Source organism: Onychomys torridus, chromosome 21 (assembly GCF_903995425.1).
Source record: "Onychomys torridus chromosome 21, mOncTor1.1, whole genome shotgun sequence".
Lineage (NCBI taxonomy): Eukaryota > Metazoa > Chordata > Mammalia > Rodentia > Cricetidae > Onychomys > Onychomys torridus.
This window is the reverse complement of record NC_050463.1, coordinates 33,063,930-33,081,836: the sequence shown is the minus strand read 5'-3', so window position 1 is coordinate 33,081,836 and position 17,907 is coordinate 33,063,930. Positions and strand designations below refer to the sequence as shown.

General features: G+C 50.6%; 3 protein-coding genes across 7 annotated transcripts in view; 2 read left to right on the top strand and 1 right to left on the bottom strand.

Annotated features, from left to right (window-relative positions):
• The first annotated feature begins 5,370 nt into the window (after positions 1-5,370).
• Nrbp1 (nuclear receptor binding protein 1) lies at positions 5,371-16,183 on the top strand. Of its 3 annotated transcripts, none has more exons than XM_036170717.1 (19): positions 5,371-5,500; positions 8,514-8,743; positions 8,908-9,030; positions 9,195-9,296; positions 9,825-9,914; positions 10,085-10,125; positions 10,468-10,562; positions 11,035-11,058; positions 12,014-12,097; positions 12,311-12,369; positions 12,461-12,559; positions 14,192-14,324; positions 14,534-14,639; positions 14,736-14,786; positions 14,873-15,008; positions 15,167-15,220; positions 15,310-15,373; positions 15,540-15,595; positions 15,674-16,183. In XM_036170717.1, exons 2-19 carry the CDS (start codon positions 8,534-8,536, stop codon positions 15,776-15,778), a joined length of 1,632 nt encoding a protein of 543 aa, XP_036026610.1. In that variant the 5' UTR covers positions 5,371-5,500; positions 8,514-8,533; the 3' UTR covers positions 15,779-16,183. The 3 variants fall into 3 exon arrangements, with proteins under 3 accessions (XP_036026610.1, XP_036026608.1, XP_036026609.1); XM_036170715.1 differs by having other exon boundaries at positions 5,437-5,500; positions 8,509-8,743; XM_036170716.1 differs by lacking the exon at positions 11,035-11,058 and having other exon boundaries at positions 5,437-5,500; positions 8,509-8,743.
• The window catches only part of Ift172 (intraflagellar transport 172), a 44,584-nt gene continuing 40,588 nt past the window's right edge, over positions 13,912-17,907 (bottom strand). Inside the window, exon 49 of one of the 2 annotated variants that reach the window (XM_036170712.1) lies at positions 13,912-17,783. The gene's annotated coding sequence lies outside the window, so the exon portion shown is untranslated. The remainder of the gene's footprint in view (positions 17,784-17,907) is intronic. The other variant, XM_036170713.1, reaches the window with a different exon arrangement.
• On the top strand, positions 16,286-17,831 carry Krtcap3 (keratinocyte associated protein 3). Of its 2 annotated transcripts, none has more exons than XM_036170718.1 (7): positions 16,286-16,440; positions 16,549-16,733; positions 16,817-16,876; positions 16,983-17,189; positions 17,297-17,431; positions 17,517-17,629; positions 17,728-17,831. In XM_036170718.1, exons 1-6 carry the CDS (start codon positions 16,413-16,415, stop codon positions 17,622-17,624), a joined length of 723 nt encoding a protein of 240 aa, XP_036026611.1. In that variant the 5' UTR covers positions 16,286-16,412; the 3' UTR covers positions 17,625-17,629; positions 17,728-17,831. The 2 variants fall into 2 exon arrangements, with proteins under 2 accessions (XP_036026611.1, XP_036026612.1); XM_036170719.1 differs by having other exon boundaries at positions 17,704-17,831.

Below are 17,907 nucleotides of genomic sequence, written 5' to 3'. Positions count from 1 at the left end.
AGGTTGGGGGTAGATGAGGTGGAGGGAGCGAGTGCAGGTAGAGATGGCTGGAACGGGGTTTGGGGGGCAGTGTGGAGACCTAGTGCAGGGGAAACTGCCTGGAATCTATGAAGGGGATCCTAATGAGGGGTACGGAGTCTCAACTGTCCGACTTTTGTTGGGTTGCATCCAATTGAGTTGTTGACCTAGGGGGTCCCATGGAAATCCCCAAACAACCCAGGCTGTTGCTAAGACAAAGGATCGCTCTCTGCAAACTGACAGTTGGGGCTCCATTGTTGAGGACAACACCCACACAACTCATTGAATATGGAGAAGTCAAACAGGTGCCTACATGGAGCCTTCACCCTACATCCTAGTCTCTTTGGTGTGGGAATGTACTCTGCAGAGAAATGTGGACACCAACCCAGCCACAAAACCCTTAACTTACAATCTGTCCTGCCTACAAAATATGCTAGGGCAATAGTGGCACAGAACTTGTGGGAGTAGCCAACCAATGTCTGGTTTGACCTAAGACCTACTCCCCAAGAAGGAACCCACACCCAACACTGCTTGAACCCAAGAACCCGAGACTTACCAAGAATGATGGCACAAGCTTTTTTTTTTTTTTTTTTTTTTTTTTTTTGAGACAGGGTTTCTCTGTGTAGCTTTGCGCCTTTCTTGGAACTTGCTTTGGAGACCAGGCTGGCCTTGAACTCACAGAGATACGCCTGGTTCTGCCTCCCGAGTGCTGGGATTAAAGGCATGTGCCATCACCAGGTGGTGATGGCACAAGCTTTTAAACCCAGCATTCGGGAGGTAGAGGCAGACTGATCTCTAAGTTTGAGGCTAACCTGGTCTACAGAGTGAGTTCCAGAGTTCCAAGATAGCCAGGGCTACATAGAGAAACTCAGTCTTGAAAAACAAAAACAAGCCGGGCAGAGCTACAGAGCAAGTTCCAGGAAAGGCTCCAAAGCTACATAGAGAAAAATCCTGCCTCGAAAAACCGAAAAAAAAGTATCAATGAAATCATTCCACTCCTAATAATATTCTGCTGTACTCATAGATCACTGCCTTATTCAGTCATCATCTGAGAGGCTTCCTCTGGCAGCAGGGAACAGATGCAGAGACCCACAGCAGAGAGAGTAAAAATGAGAGATCTCCATGAAATCCTTCCCCTGAGAACTCAGGGAATCCTGAGGAGGTTTTAAGAGTCAGAGGGAATGGAGGATATCCAGAGAACAAGGCCCCCTGAATCAACTAAGCAAGGTGCATATGAACTCACAGGGACTGAAGCAGAAAGTACAGGCCCTACGTGGGTCTGCACCAGGTCCTCTGCATAGATATTCTAGCTATCAGCTTAGTGTTTTCGTGGGGCTCCTGACTGTGAGAACGAGTGGGTCTCTGACTCCTGTGCCTGCTCTTGGGGCTCTTTTCCTCCTGTTAGGTTGCTGTGTCCAACTTCTATATGACAGTTTCTGCTTTACTATACTTTGTTTTGTTATATTTGGTTATTTAACCATTTTCATATATTTTGATCATATTCTTTCCTCTCCTCCAACTCCTCCCAGATGCTGTCTGCCTCCCTACCCACCCAATAGGAGTGGATTTTCAGAACACACTCTCTCTCTCTCTCTCTCTCTCTCTCTCTCTCTCTCTCTCTCTCTCTCTCACAGACACACACACACACACACTCACATGATAAGTATATAAGGTGCCAGATACCTTGATTGTGGCAATCAATATATACATAACATATATCAGAACATCAAGTTGAGGCTGGAGTGGGCTAGTATGCCAGCAACTGGGACACTGAAGTGTGATAATGTTAAGTCCCGCCTTGGCATGGTGACATCTTTCATCCTAGCTCTTGGGAGGAATAGGCAGGCAGATCACTGGGTCCCAGAACAGCCTGGTCTACATAGTAACTACTGAGCCAGCCAGGACTACATAGTGAGACTCTTGTCTAAAAAAGAAAAAGAAACAAACAAGTGTGTTGTACACATAACATTTTTCTTTTTTCCTGGGAATGCAACCCAGGGTTTTGAGCATGCTAGGAAAACACGTTACCTCTGAGCCACTCTGCAACCTCAAATCACTCAGAAAAGTATTCATTTGGTTTGTTGTTTTTTCCGAGACAAGGTTTCTCTAGCTTTGGAGGCTGTCCTGGAACTAGCTCTGTAGCCCAGGCTGGCCTCGAACTCACAGAGATCCACCTGCCTCTGCCTCCCGAGTGCTGGGACTAAAGGTGTGCACCACCTCCGCCCGGCAGAAAGAACACTGTCTTAATAAAGCTTCTATATAAAAATCTAACATATCAATTTAATACCTGATTTTCCCCAAAATAATCATCTCATGAACAGGCAAGATACAACAGAATATTATCTGCAAACTAATATTTATAATAGCTAATGTTGGAAATCACTCCATTGTCCGATGGTAGTTATTAATTAAATATGGGTATATTTGGGAAATGTAATGCTTTATTGTGTAGGGACTAGAGAGAGAATTCAGTAAGACTTCATCCTGCCCCAGGGTGTGGTGGTACCGGTGGAGGCCAAAAGAGGGCGCCAGATTTTCTCAAACTGGAGTTACAGACACCTGTGAGTTGCCACTTAGGTGCTAGCAACCAAACCAGGGTTATCTGCAAGAGCAGAAAGTGCTCCTGACTGCTGAGCCCACTCTCCAAGTCAACTTCTGAGGTTTTACGGTAAGCATTTATTACTTTTATAAGCAGGATGTATCTATTACTTTTGTAAGCAGGAAACATCAGTGAAGTGGTATACATGTAGGCAGCAGTTGACCATCTTCAGTATGAATGAGAGAATGATGGAAAGTGAGGTTGCTGGAAGATCTGCTCTGCATATTTGGAATAGCTAGTTGAAATGCAAAGGCCGGTGGTGCTGACATAAAATAATGGGGAACTAAAGTAGCATGAACAGATATTTAATGAATGCTCGCCACGGTTCAGGAGTTCCAATTGCCTTGGTGCCCACAAGGAGAAAAGGTTAATCCGCAGAGGATGAGCATCCTTCCCCTTGAGACTAAAACAAACTTCAAAACTGTGCATTTTAGGTGCATGCATATTTTAACCCCAAAGAAGTTTGCTAGTACACATCAGAATTTTATTTTGAGAGAGGGTCTCATTATTGCCCTGGCTGACCTTAAAACTCATGACATTAATTTACTGAATGATGGGATTATAGGTATATATACCACTATGCTGGGTGAAAAAAAAAAGCTTGGTTTTTGAGACAGGGTCTTACTATGTAGCTCTGATCAGCCTCAAACTCACAGAGATTCACCTTACATGCCTGTTGAAAATTTAGTTTTTCGGGTTTTGTTTTGTTTGTCAAGACAGGGTTTATCTGTGTAGCCCTAGCTGTCCTGGAGGATCTTTCTGCCTTCTGAGTGCTAGGATTAAAAGTGCAAACCACCACACCACCGCCCAGAGAAAATTTAGTTTTTTGTTCTTTATTTTTTCTATAGTCAATTTGATACAGTACAATTCTTTTTTTTTTTTTTTTTTTCCTTCGAGACAGGGTTTCCCTGTGTAGCTTTGCGCCTTTCCTGGAACTCATTCTGTAGCCCAGGCTGGCCTCGAACTCAGAGATCCGCCTGCCTCTGCCTCCCAAGTGCTGGGATTAAAGGTGTGTGCCACCACCGCCTGGCTCAGTACAAAATCTTATCCTAATAGTGAAATGTTTCACTGATGCTTGCCCAGTGATTGAGTAAACCCAAAACTTATTATTATAAGCCACAGTCATCCTAGGGTTCCCCCTGCTATGTAGCCTCCCTGGTTCTGTGGGTTGCAGTCTGATTGTTCTTTGCTTTATATCCAGTATCCACTTATGAGTGAGTACATACCATGTTTGTCCTTCTGGGTCTGGGTTACCTCACTCAGGATGATACTTTCTAGTTCCATCCATTTGCCTGCAAATTTCATGATGTCATTGTTTTTCTCTGCTGAGTAGTACTCCATTGTGTATATGTACCACATTTTCTTAATTAATTCTTCAGTTGATGGGCATCTAGGTTGTTTCCAGGTTCTGGCTATTATGAATAATGCTGCTATGAACATAGTTGAACATGTATCTTTGTGGTATGATTGAGCATTCCTTGGGTATATGCCCAAGAGTAGTATGGCTGGGTCTTGAGGTAGACTGATTCCCAATTTTCTGAGAAACTGCCATACTGATTTGCACAGTGGTTGTACAAGTTTGCACTCCCACCAACAGTGGAGGAGTGTTCCCTTTGCTCTGCTACTACTACGGCCCAGAAAAAACTTAGCTTTTAAAACAAGTCTTTTAGCTGGGCATGGGCGGGGGGGGGGGGGGGGTGGGGGTGGTGCACACCTTTAATCCCAGCACTTGGGAGGCAGAGCCAGGCCGATCTCTGAGTTCCAGGCCAGCTTGGCCTCCAGAGACAACCAGAGCTACACAAAGAAACCCTGTCTTGAAAAACAAACAAAATGAGTTTCTCCAGGATTTCTTTTTTTTTCCCTCCCTCTTTTTTTTTTTCCCTCCAGTCTCCAGGATTTCTTAAATGACCCCATGAAGTAGAATTAAATAGTACGTTGAAGGCAGGTGAAATTGGTGATTATGACATTCTCAGGTCAGATGGTTGCTCCTTCTCCCTTGATAATACATGTATAATGGCAGAATGAATTTCCATCCCTTACATTCTTGCCGTTAGTCTTCCAAGATGAACGGCTCACCCAGAGTCTATTGTACTTTACACTAACTCGAAGCCAATCTAAATCCTTTCCAAATACCTTTTCAAGGGCAGTTTTGATGAATCTTCTTACTTCAGATTCTTCATTGGGCTCGCATCAACTTAAATTTGGGTAACTTTTTTTGTGTCATTTTCGCATGCGTTAACTATCACTGGATAATTTCCATGAGTTCTTTATGAGGGTCAAATCGGGTGTGTTTGGGTAAACAGTGTTATGCAAATCAGCAACTATTAATTTTCACGTTAAACGATCAAAACAACAAAAAGCTTTCTGGAAAAAAAACCAAAACAAAACTGGTGCCCGGAGCACCGTCTCCTTCCCAAACGGGAAATGTGGGCGGGTTCGTCCCTGGGACTGAGGCTGCGTCTCTCGTTCCTTTTGTCTTTCCGGACGATCAGGACTGTCATGGCGCTTTCAAGGAGAGAGAGGGAGAAGGCCTTTGCCTTCGTCCGGCAGAATTACTCGGGGCACCTCGGCAGGGCGGAGGGTGGACCGCGAGACCAGGAGACAACGCTGGCGAGCTGTCTGCCGGAGCCCCGCCAGGGGGAGGAGACCCGGCGGGAGGCCGCCCGGAGAGCGCCCGTCTGCGGGAACCGCCCCCCGCCGGCCTGTCCAATGGAAACCTGGCGGCGGTGCGGCACCGCCCATCTGTTGGTCCGGGACGCCGCGAGGGCGGGGCCCGCAGTTCGGTTGCGCTGCGGAGCGCAGCTGTGAGGGAGTCGCTGGCGATCGGAGGCCCCGGAACCCGAGCTGGAGCTGAAGCGCAGGCTGCGGGCGCCGAGTCGGGAGGTGAGCGCCGGAGAAGGAGGCCCTGGAGGGAGGGGCTCGCGGAAGGGCGCCGGGATCGCCCCGAGCCCGCGGGGCCGGCGGGACACGGCCGGCGGGTGCTGTCGGGCGGCCCTGCTCCCTCCGGGAGTCAGGCCCGACCCGGCCCGGGCCGTCGCAGCTGATGGGGCCACCTCGGCCCCCAGGGCGCCGCCCGCCTTCCTTGGTGTGTCCGGCGTGGCCGCGGCGGCCCGGAATTCTGCGGGCGCGGGTCGGGGGGGCCCCGGCGTTCTCTTGGAACTCTGGCCGCGAGAGGCGGGGCCGGCGGCGCGGGCGCGGGCGGGGCGGGGCGGGGGCCCGGGCCCCGGGGCCTGCGGCAGGAAGCGCGGCGTCCCCGGGCCCGGCCTGCTCTGCTCGCGGGGCGGCGGGGCGGCGCGCCGAGCGCGGGGGCGTGGCCTGCGGCCTGACGGCGCGGCGGGGCCGGCCTTTGATGAGGTGGCTGCGGTGCAGCGGGCTCCGGGCTGGGGCGGGGGGGGGGGGTGGGGGCACTCGGCGCCCGCCGCCGCTTCCTTCCCGATTCTGGCCGGGCGACCTGTTGGAGTGTTGAGACGCTGAGGGCCTCGTGTCCCTTCGCCCGCTTCCTTTCCGACTGTGCACGTGTGCTGCTGACCTCCGAGCGGCCTGCGGCTGCGAGCTTATGTGGGGTGACGCGCAAGTGGGCTCTCCACTCCTCGCGGAAGCCCGGCGAGCGACTTTGCAAGATAACAAGACGATGCCCCGGGGGGGAACATGTGCTATGCGCCCTCGGGGGTAGCTAGAGGCTGCGGCGGTGAGCCGGCCCTCGCCGACGTCGGGGAGCCTTTCCAAAGCGTGTGATCCCTGGTCAACCTGCCAGCAGCCCCGAGGCGGAACCCCCAGGGGTGCCGAAGTTTCTGCATCCCGAGTGGGAGATCTTTAGGCACTGCTCTCATTTTTACCCACCAGGACGGGACTGGGGAGGGAAGACACAGGCGTGTACCTTCCGGGACATTTGTCTCTAACTGATGACAGCCTTCTCTTCGAGGGACCTAACTGCGAAGTGGCTGTGTCCTTGGTCCAGTAGGTTTGGATTCCATAGGCCACAGCTTCCTACATCGACATTCTACTCGTATCTTCTGTTGTAATGTCGCTAGAAGTTTAATTTAGCGGTTCAGATTTTAGGCACATCGCGTGAACGTAGCTGCTGGAGGAACTAACTGAAACAGACTGCTATTTCCTTAGCCTAACTCATCTTTTCTGTTAGACTACTAAGACGTGCACATAACTTTCTTGGCAGACTAAGGAGAATTTCTAGGGTAGGCAAGGATTTTTCTTTTCTTTTCCTTTTTTCTTTTTTCTTTTTTCTTTTTTTTCTCAAGACAGGGTTTCTCTGTGTAGCTTTGCGCCTGTCCTGGAACTCTTTGTAGACCATGCTGTCCTCGAACCCACAGAGATCCGCCTGCCTCTGCCTTCCAAGTGCTGGGATTAAAAGCATGCACCACCACCGCCCGGCCTGCAAGGACTTTTCTTAGAAATTAAATCGGGGAAATATTCTACCAGATTTTTTTTTTCCCCCTGTGGTGTGGTGTTGCTCTTTGAGTTTACTGGAACGTTGTTTATCTCTTGATTCGGGTAAAACAGTATAGACTGGGGAGAGATGTGCAGAAAGGGGCGTCGGATTGGTGTCGATTGCAGGTTTCTAGAATTTTGAACTAACTTTGGAGTGCAGGTTTACATTCAGGGTGTCACCTTCCTACTAGACAGCACTCACCCCCTTGAGCCTAAGCACACACAGGTTGCAGTTCCTTTACAGCCTTTGTTTGTTTGGTTGCCCATTTATTTTTTGCATGCGTTAATGAAAAATTTCGCATTTTCTTCAAGCAACTCTGCCCTGGTAGAAATGTTACTGTTGAACATTTTCCCCATGAAAGCTATAGCTTGCATTATTTGTACCTGAAGGAAGTAACCGGTGTCAGATGTAGTGCTTCAGAGAATGGAAAAGTCACAGCCTTTGAGCAATGTGAATGAAAGGAAAGTTGGAAACTTAAAGTCTTTGATTTTTTTTTTCTAATTTGTGCTAATTAAGTGCAGGCATTTCATTTAATTCACTGATGTATTTCAAGCACCCACCCAGTGTGTGACCTACTAACCTACAAATGTTCTGAAGGTTTCAGTGAGTAAATGAAAAGAAATGCTGTTAAACAATACCGTTTGCCACAGTCACACATCATAAGGAAGGTGAGGCTATTAGGGATGGAAGTCACCAATCCTGCCAGTCACCTGGCCCAAAGGCAGCTTCAATCTGTGTGGGAAGGATGGCTAATGTCACAGTTGGTTCTAGTAGGATAAATCAGTTGGGCATTTCAGCTCGTTGGCGAAGGATGGTATAGTCCTATAGAGTTGTCTCAGTGGAAGACATTTCAATAGAGTCTGGAGTCATCTGTTCTAAGTAATGCCTGTGTACCCTAGTTTTTGAGCACAGTGGAAATTGAGGCACATATGGAGAGTCAGTGGGGAACATATTAATTGCATCACTATTTGCTGAGAAGGAATGGGGAACCCGATTTGATTGTCTATTTTGGTTTGACCAAAGTGGGTTGTCATTAGCCTTGTGTTTGGCATCTCTGGGTGGTCTTTAGCTGAGGTAACTAACTCCTCTTCTCCAGAAGCAGGAGAGTCATTCACATTTCAGTAGTATCAGGTGAGAGTAATTCTGATTTTAGATTTAAAGGAAACAAGGGGAATGTATTTTTGAATCTGGAGATGAAGTTAATTAAGACCATTGAAGTTTTTTTTCTTTTTGGTTTTTAGAGACAGGGTTTCTCAGTGTAGGCTTGGCTGTCCTGGAACTCACTCTGTAGCCCAGGCTGGCCTTGAACTCACAGAGATCTGCCTGACTCTGCTTCCTGGGTGCTGGAATTAAAGACATGCGCCGCCACCACCACCGCCTGGCAAGACTGTTCAAGTTTTATAGATGTATTTTTGACCTCCGGCTCATGTGTTTGCCCAACCAGTGCAGGCCCGAGTGTTCATCCCAGCATGTCGGAAGGGGAGTCCCAGACGGTAGTCAGCAGCGGCTCAGACCCAAAGGTAGAATCCTCTTCCTCAGCTCCTGGCCTGACTTCAGTGTCACCTCCTGTGACCTCTACGACCTCAGCTGCTTCCCCCGAGGAGGAAGAAGAAAGCGAGGATGAGTCTGAGATCTTGGAAGAGTCTCCCTGTGGACGCTGGCAGAAGAGGAGAGAAGAGGTGAGTGATGGAGCTCTGGGGAGAGTCGGCTGTAAAAGTGAGACCGAGTGTAGCTGTCCGGAAGAGCAGACGATTGGGTAGGGCAGAGCTGGAAGATGTCATGTGGAGTACTGAAATGATGGCAGGTTCGTGAGGTGACTTCATCCTCTTGAATTGCTTCTCAGGTGAATCAGCGTAATGTACCAGGTATTGACAGTGCATACCTGGCCATGGATACGGAGGAGGGTGTGGAGGTTGTGTGGAATGAGGTACAGTTCTCGGAACGCAAGAACTACAAACTGCAGGAGGTAGGTGATGAGGCCTGGGGCATTCGAACCTATTTAAACAGCTGGTGTTGGTGGGGGGACTGGGAGGAGAACTTCGTGGTTGGATCATCTGTGGGGAGGGGTAGGGAATGGCTTTCATAGTGTTACAGTGATTTGTGAACTGTTTTCTCCGTCTCCCTTGCCAGGAAAAGGTCCGTGCAGTGTTTGATAATCTGATTCAGTTGGAACATCTTAACATTGTTAAGTTTCACAAGTATTGGGCTGATGTTAAAGAGAACAAGGCTAGGGTAAGACTTTTTGCCTACTGTTTCCTGAACCCTCTGCCAGACAGCAGCTGCATTTACTGTCCTCCTCACATTCAGAGGTTGAAAGAGGTGATTCTGAGACAAGAACTGAAATGCGCAGCCGCAGCAGGGACAGCAGGGCTTCACCTGCCGTCTACAGCGTCTCCCAGCTCAAGATGGGAGGAATCAGTGAACATTTGCTTGCTTAGCCTAACAAAGTGATATTAAAGAAAAGGAAAGTTGGGGGCTGGAGAGATGGCTCAGTGCTTAAGAGCACTGACTGCTCTTCTAGAGGACCTGGGTTCAGTGCCCAGCGCCCACATGGCGGCTCACAACAGTCTGCAACTCCAGTTCCAGGGGACCCTCATACAGACATACATTGCAGGCAAAACACCAGTGCACATAAAGTAAACTATTAAAAGAAAAGGAAAGTTTAACAAACACAGTTTAATATGTATTTGGTGTAAATGTCACCAGGTGAGAGATAATGTCTAGATTATAGCCATAACAGGAAGTGCTTTGCTTCCCTAGGTGATTTTCATCACAGAGTACATGTCATCTGGAAGCCTTAAACAGTTTCTGAAGAAGACCAAAAAGAACCACAAGACCATGAATGAAAAGGTATGGAGCGAGGCTAGACAGTTTTAGTGGAAGCAGAGGAAGGAGTGTGACCTACATAGTCTCAGGACAGCTAGGCAATATAGTGAGACCCTGGAGGAGGGTGGGTAGAGAGGGGAGAAGTGGGGGGGGGGGATGTTACCTGCTGATCCTTGGACTAAACTCTTTTCCAGGCTTGGAAACGCTGGTGCACACAGATTTTGTCTGCCCTAAGGTAAGTAATATCTGGTTAGTTTTTTTACCCCAGTGTCTCCTGGTTTATTTCCTTAAACAGACTGCAAGGCACTACTCTGCTTTTCTATTCTGCCTCTCCCCAATTTCTTTGAGTCGTGTGCTGACGGGATCAGCTCCCCTTATGGGGTCCTCCTAATATCCTAACCGCTGCAGTGACCTGCCTCCTCCTCCTAGTGTTCATCCTAAGTAAGGCACCTGGCATGAGAGTACAGGGATTATCATTATGGTGTCCAGGAGGAGACCTGGCCCTTGCTCCTCTTAACCCTTGGTCCCCCTGCCCCTAATTTCCTAGTGGCCCTCTAACAGCCCAGTGCCCCCACAGCTACCTGCACTCCTGTGACCCTCCCATCATCCATGGGAACCTGACCTGTGACACCATCTTCATCCAGCACAACGGACTCATCAAGATTGGCTCTGGTGAGGGAGGGAGAGATTCTGGGCAGGGGAGCCTCGGGAATTTGGGAACCATGGGGGTAAGGTAAAAGGCATGGGGAGACCAGCGAATTTTGAGGTGTGGGCTGGTGATAGAGAGAGGCTTTTAGTAGAGAGAATTCATAGGGAGAGACCGGTGAGTGGAAATGGGGTAGGGTATACAATCTTGTACTTCTTGGCGAGAAACTTGGACTAATGAAGAGAAATTGATAGGCGGCTGGGAAAGGGCAAGAGATGGATCTGAGGTCTGACTTGAGCCCTTGGGCCAAACTCTACCAAAGAGGTTCCAGACTGTGCCTGCTGTGAGTGCTTCCATTTGCCGTGTATCTGTGTGCAGTGACATTTCGTGTGCCGTGTCTGTGTGGTGTTCCATTTGTCTGGGGCTTGGCTGCTCCATCGCTCACAACTTTTCTCTGTTTTCCTCCCTCCCGCTTACGGGCTGCTCTGTTCCCAACAGTCTTTCATAGGATTTTTGCTAATGGTGAGAGCTCCCTCTGCCCCACCTGGGGCTGTCTGTGCTCCTGCTGCTCCCTCTGCGGCTGCCCAGTGCATGCAGTCCTGGGAGCGAGGCCTGTTCCCCGCTCCCCTGCCTAGTTCTGCCTGCCAAGCTTCTGCCCCGCCAGCCCTCCGCCTGCTTGTCCCTTTGTGACCTGCTTGTTTCCCGTGGATTCTGCCTGGCTGGACACTTCCTCTTAGACTCCCCCCATCATCCGGCTGGCTCCCTAAATCATACTGTGCTCCTAGATTCTCTGTGGTGTGTAGTCATTGTTACCATCAGAGTGAGTCCAGCCTGGCCCTGGTTCCTCGTTCAGTCCTGTGGTAGGTGATGTTGAGGAATAAGGTTTTGGACAAGAGTCTGACGTTTTGGTGGATTAAAAGTGAAACTGGTTTCAGGGTATTGGTTCACTTTTGAGGTGTTTTTTTGTTTCAGTCAGCACAGACGGGTAAGGAAGAGGCTAGCTCCTTGGTTGTATGTTAAAGCTGCTTTGCCTTTATCCGGGTTCATGAGGTCTCCAGTTGTCCCATAGTAGGAAAGGCCGCCTGTGTTTTTATGTTCATTGCAAGGCGAATGAATCAAATACAACCTAGCATTTTCATGGGCCTATGAATTTGATAGACGGGACTTTGGAAAGATGAGCAGGTCATAAATGAAAGCTTTTCCTTTGACTGTGTTACTTGATGAGCCTAAAGCCTCAGGGTCTGTCTGTACAGTGTGTAGACTTCGTTGTTCCTGAGTTAGGGACCTTGGGCTGCAGAAAGGGGACACAGGTGGTGTTTGTATGTAGTCTATGGCTCAGAATTGGAATAGTGGTAGGTTTGTGTCCATTGAGTATTAGAAAGGACACTTCAGGAGAAACATGGCTTTTGCAGCCTCTCTCTAGAGTAAGATCATGCTTTAGTGGTGGTCAGATTGTGGGTGTCTCCCTACTCCCTAGTGGCTCCTGACACTATCAACAATCATGTGAAGACTTGCCGGGAAGAGCAGAAGAACCTGCACTTCTTTGCACCAGAGTATGGAGGTGAGAAACCTTGCCTCTCTGCCCTGGTCTCAGACCCCGCTTTAAAAAAAAAAAACTTTCAGTCCCTCAGACTGTGCCCCTCCACCCACTCCCTCCCTGATAGAGCCACCCCTGAGATACAGGGGTATTACAACCCAAACTTCATCTCTCTGTACTTGCATACATTTTAGAAGTATGCTGGCCACTTCTCACTAAGACGTGTGTTCTCTTTAGAAGTCACGAATGTGACAACAGCGGTGGACATCTACTCCTTTGGCATGTGTGCACTGGAGGTGAGAGGCTTGTGGGAAGTGCTGGGAGGGATTGTGGGAACATGGGTTTGGTTCTTAGACCTCATGTTCCCTTTGGGTTCCTCCTGTGCAGATGGCTGTGCTGGAGATTCAGGGCAATGGAGAGTCCTCCTATGTGCCACAGGAAGCTATCAGCAGTGCCATCCAGCTCCTGGAAGACTCACTACAGAGGGTAAGCTCTGTCATTGGGATCAGTTCTGTCCTTAGTGGGTTTTCAAATGCTTTCAGGCTTGTTGTACCTCTTGGGAATATGTTCTAAGAGAAAAAGAAGCCAGGTGGTGGTGGTGCACGCCTTTAATCCTAGCACTCAGGATGCAGAGCCAGGCAGATCTTTGTGAGTTCGAGGCCAGCCTGGTCTACAGAGAAACCCTGTCTTGAAAAAACCAAAAAAAAAAAAAAAAAAAAAAAAAAAAAAGTGTTTCCTAGTTAAGTGTATCTACATAGAGGTGAGCTGATTTGATGGTTACCTCAGTCAGTTGCTATACGCTCTTACACAATAATCTTGGCATTCTAAAGTAAATTTAAATATCAAACCAGTCATTTTGGATTTTATATTTAATGAGCTAAGATTTAAAGGATGAAGGAATTACGAATCAGTATGTAGATTAACTATAGTGAATCAGGACAGTCTGAACAAGAACAGTTAATTCAGGTCAGGCATAGAGGCATACACTTTATAATCCCAGCACTTGGGAGGTGGAGGTAGGAAGATCAGGAGTTCAAGGCCAGCCTGGGCTACATTACAGCCTGCCTCAAAAACAAAAAAACAGCCAAGGCGGTGGTGCACACCTTTAATCCCAGCACTTGGGATGCAGAGGCAGGTGGATCTCTGTGAGTTTGAGACCAGCCTGGGAACAAAAGGAGTTCTAGGACAGCCAGAACTACACACAGAGAATCCCTGTCTCCAAAAACCAAACCAAAACCAAGGAAGGAACAGTTAACAGAGATAATAACGGGGAGCAAGAAAGAAGCATCGGTCCAGTGGAAGAGAACAGAGTGGGATCAGGTTCCAGTTCACATTAGGATGGGACAGTTGGGTAAAAGATCAGGTCTGTGACTTCATTGGCCTTTAAAACTGAAAGTAAGAAAGCATGTTGCCATGGAATTTGATCAAAGGCAGAAAAGGGGGTGGATTGGTTAGAGAAAGCACGAAAAAGGGCTGGAGAGATGGCTCAGGTTCAGAGAGCATGGGAAATAGAGTGGATAAAGGAGGTTGTGATAATAGTCTAGTGAGACAAAAAATATGGTGAATATTACTGAGTTTAATAGTTTGCCAACTTTGGGAAGGGAAAAACTAAGTTTGGCAAAGATCCAAAAACAAGTTGGCCATGAATGAGCTAATATAATAAAACAAAATATAATTTTTAAAAAAAAAGGAAATACCAAGACTCCACATTAAAGAAAAAGTACTGTGCTTGGAGAGTAGCAAAGTAGTGACCAAGCCAGGCGTGGCGGTCACGCCTGTAATCCCAGCACTCCAAAGGCTGAGGCAGGAGAATTGTGAGTTCAAAGCTAGCCTGAGTTATATAGTGAGTTCCAGACCAGCTTAAGCCACTTAATGAGACCATGTCCCCGAAAAATAAAAGTCTAAAATGAAAAACAAACCAGAAAGATAGTGAATGATCATTGTTTTTCATTACCATATATATATATATATATTTAAAGCTCTTTCAGGAAATAGGTCAATGTTTCCCCAACAGTGTTGACTTCCAGGCATGTACGAGACCTCTTGCTAGGTCTACTGAAAGTTACAGAGTGTGAGAGGCTTGTCAGATGCCTGTTCCAGTTTCTTGTTCCCTCACAGGAGTTTATTCAAAAGTGCCTGCAGTCTGAGCCTGCCCGCAGACCGACAGCCAGAGAGCTTCTCTTCCATCCAGCTCTGTTTGAAGTGCCCTCACTCAAACTGCTCGCCGCCCACTGTATTGTGGGACACCAACGTGAGTTCCCCGGACCCTACTAGAAATTGGTACTGGGACTGCATCCCTGCTAAACAGATTACTGGGATTTTCTTCCAACCTGGGGCTTCTATCCCTGGCATGGCGTCTTTATTCTGTTACCAAAGGGATTCTTTTCTGCTCCTGTGCCTCTAAGCCTTGAGTAAGCAATTCTGTCTTTGTATAATGTTCCACCCCATTATACCCACCAGACATGATCCCAGAGAACGCTCTGGAGGAGATCACCAAAAACATGGATACCAGTGCTGTACTAGCTGAAATCCCTGCTGGGCCAGGACGAGACTCAGTTCAGACTTTGTAAGTAACCAGCTGAGAGGGTCCGAAGGGATAGATTGCTCACTCTCCCTCTGAGGCTGTGTAGAATACAGTGCTCATGCCGTTTCCTCCTTTCAGGTACTCTCAGTCACCGGCCCTGGAGTTAGACAAATTCCTTGAAGATGTCAGGTGAGAGGAGATGGTGGACTTGTATGAGGAAGCAGGGGCAGGGGCCTGAGACCTTGAGTTTATGTGACTCACATCATCTCCCCCAGGAATGGGATCTACCCTCTGACAGCCTTTGGCCTACCTCGGCCTCAGCAGCCACAGCAGGAGGAGGTGACGTCACCTGTCGTGCCCCCGTCTGTCAAAACTCCAACTCCTGAGCCAGCTGAGGTGGAGACACGCAAGGTGGGGACCCTGGGGAGACTGTGTCTTGGCCATGGGGGCAGAGACATTCAACTAAGGCACTGCCCTGTATGGCCACCATGTTCTTGTGTGGGCTGCAAAGGCTTCCTGGAATTGCTGTTCCTGACTGCTCTCTAGTGGCCGGCCTCTCTCTGTTCCAGGTGGTGCTGATGCAGTGTAACATTGAGTCAGTGGAGGAGGGGGTCAGACACCATGTAAGTCGGGGCTGGGGGGGCTGCGGGGGGCTGCGGGGCCGCAGGGGAGAGGAGCCTTATTCTCCTCTGATTGTCCAACTGTCCTCTAGCTAACACTTCTGCTGAAGCTGGAGGACAAGCTGAACCGGCACCTGAGCTGTGACCTGATGCCAAGTGAGGCCCCCTTTCTTTTGGAGGCGGGAGGGAGGCCCTGTCCTTTGAGGGGACGTGTCAGGGAGACAGGAAGGGGTTCACAGAGCGTGACTGGTGGGCTGAGGAGGGCTCCGAGGGCTCCCGGTCCTCCCGCCGTGCTCATCCACCCCTCCCGTCTTGCTGTCAGATGAGAACATCCCGGACCTGGCGGCTGAGCTGGTGCAGCTAGGCTTCATTAGTGAGGTGAGTGAGGAGCCTGCCCTCTGCGCCCTGGGCCTCCCTGCCCTCTCTCAGCCCCGTCTCACTGAGCTGCTTCCTCAGGCCGATCAGAGCCGCCTGACCTCTCTGCTCGAGGAGACCCTCAACAAGTTCAATTTTGCCAGGAACAGCACCCTCAACCCAGCCGCGGTCACCGTCTCCTCATAGAGCTCTCTTGAGCAGACCCCTGCGTGTGGCTGCCCCTTCTCCCCAGTCAGTATTACCCCGTGAAGCCCCTTCTCCCCCTTATTGTTCAGGAGGGCTTAGGGGCGCCCTGGTTGAGCATCATCCAGCCCCTCGCCCTCTCCTCCCCTCTGCACTTTGTTTACTTGTTTTGCACAGACGTGGGCCTGGGCCTTCTCAGCAGCCACCTTGTAGCTGGGGCTAGTGGCTGACCTGCTGGCCCCTGCCCTGCCTGTGTGGACAGGAGGCCCACGGGCACTGGGGGAGCTGACTTCTACAATCCCGCTGGGGCGGATGGGCGGGACAGAAAGGTGGTGCTGCAGGGGTGGCCCCGGGGGCCATTCGAATCGCCTCAGTTGCTGCTGTAATAAAGTCTACTTTTTGCTAAAAGCGTGCTTGGTGTTTGGCGGCTCATTGGGTGGCACGGCCGCCCGGCTGGGGGCGGGGCGGGGCCTCGGCGGGCGGGGCGGGCTCAGGTGGGGCGGCCCTGGGGGCGGGGCCTCGGCGGGCGGGGCGGGCTCAGGTGGAGCTGCCTTGCGGCGGCGCGGAAGCTGGACTCCAGGTTGGCGGCCGGGCCAGGTAGGGCGGCCGGGTGGTGGCGGGGGCAGAGCGGCCCGCGATGAGGTGCTGCCGCCTCTGCGTCTTCGGTAAGTTGCACGACCCCACTCACCTGTAGCTGCTCGGGCCCCAGGCGCCGGGGCTGGCCCGGGCCCCGCCCTGCACGGCTAACACCTGCCCCTCCCCCTACGTCTCAGACGCCGCCCGCGGGCCCAGGCGGCTGATGCGCGTGGGCCTCGCGCTGCTCCTGGTGGGCCACGTGAACCTTCTGGTGGGAGCTGTGCTGCACGGTACTGTCCTGCGGCACGTGGCCAACCCCCGTGGCGCCGTCACTCCGGAGTACACCACGGCCAATGTCATCTCCGTGGGTTCGGGGCTGCTGGTGAGCGTGGCGGGCGGATGGACCGGCAGGCGGGTGGAATGGGCGCAGAGAGACAGTGAACCGTCGGCTCGTTGCTTCCGCAGAGCGTTTCCGTGGGACTTGTGGCCCTCGTGGCATCCAGGAACCTTCTTCGCCCACGACTGGTGAGAGGGGTGGAGGTGTCCCAGCTCTGCCTCAAATAGAGAAACTCGTGCCTCCGTCCCTGGCAAACGTGAGCGGGCTGTTCACCCGGGTCTTCTACCCCACTAGCACTGGGCCCTTCTGGGGCTGGCCCTAGTGAACCTGCTTTTGTCTGCTGCCTGCTCCATGGGCCTCCTCCTGGCCGTGTCGCTCACGATTGCCAATGGCGGCCGCCGCCTTATTGCTGACTGCCACCCAGGACTGCTGGATCCTTCCATACCTCTGGACCAGGGGCCTGGACACACCGACTGCCCCTTTGATCCCACCAGGATTTATGTGAGCTTATTCTTGTTCCCAAACTTTGGCGGTCCTCACCTTGGCCCTGTGTGCTCTCCTGCCCCACTCCAAGCCTAGCCTAGCCCTCTGTTCCTTTTTGGTTTTAGGACACAGCCTTGGCTCTCTGGATCCCCTCTCTGTTCATGTCTGCAGCCGAGGCTGCGCTGTCTGGTTACTGCTGTGTCGCCGCACTCACCCTACGGGGAATCGGGCCCTGCAGGAAGGAAGGGTTGCAGGAACAGGTAAGGAAGTGGAACTGGAAGGGTTGTGTAGAAAGGAGCCGTGTGCCATTGAAGGCCCAGTTACTGAATCCACCCTCTCCTGCAGCTGGAGGAACTGACAGAGCTTGAACCTCCTGAGTGTAGAAGGCAGGAAAACGTGAGGCTACTCCACCATCATCAGGATTCCCAGGCTTCCCAGAGAACCTGGGTTTAGGACAGGTAAGAGGCCCGGGGTGGGATGCATTCTTGGGACTGGGGCCAGTTTTTGCTACGTTGATTGCTCTCTGATTCAGGTCGGCTCTTTCTTTATCGGGCAGGTGCTCTTCTGAGGCGCAATCCACAGGTGTTTTCTACTACACCAGGGGCCCTGACCCTAGGGTGATATAAATAATTGTAATAAAAGAACTTGTTTTTTGTCTTCTGCCTGGTTACAATTACTTTTAGAGCATAGGGCGCTGAGCTGTGCTGGGGAGATGTAGATCAAAGAATACAGCAGT

What these genes read in the sequence shown, in the direction of transcription:
- Nrbp1 (XM_036170717.1), top strand. Translation starts at nt 8,534, where the DNA reads ATGTCGGAAGGGGAGTCCCAGACGGTAGTCAGCAGCGGCTCAGACCCA. An exon ending in GGCAGAAGAGGAGAGAAGAG is followed by an intron (nt 8,744 to 8,907) that starts GTGAGTGATGGA and finishes ATTGCTTCTCAG; the next exon opens with GTGAATCAGCGTAATGTACC. An exon ending in TGGAAGACTCACTACAGAGG is followed by an intron (nt 12,560 to 14,191) that starts GTAAGCTCTGTC and finishes GTTCCCTCACAG; the next exon opens with GAGTTTATTCAAAAGTGCCT.
- Krtcap3 (XM_036170718.1), top strand. Translation starts at nt 16,413, where the DNA reads ATGAGGTGCTGCCGCCTCTGCGTCTTCG. An exon ending in CCGTGGGTTCGGGGCTGCTG is followed by an intron (nt 16,734 to 16,816) that starts GTGAGCGTGGCG and finishes TTGCTTCCGCAG; the next exon opens with AGCGTTTCCGTGGGACTTGT. An exon ending in ACCTTCTTCGCCCACGACTG is followed by an intron (nt 16,877 to 16,982) that starts GTGAGAGGGGTG and finishes CTACCCCACTAG; the next exon opens with CACTGGGCCCTTCTGGGGCT.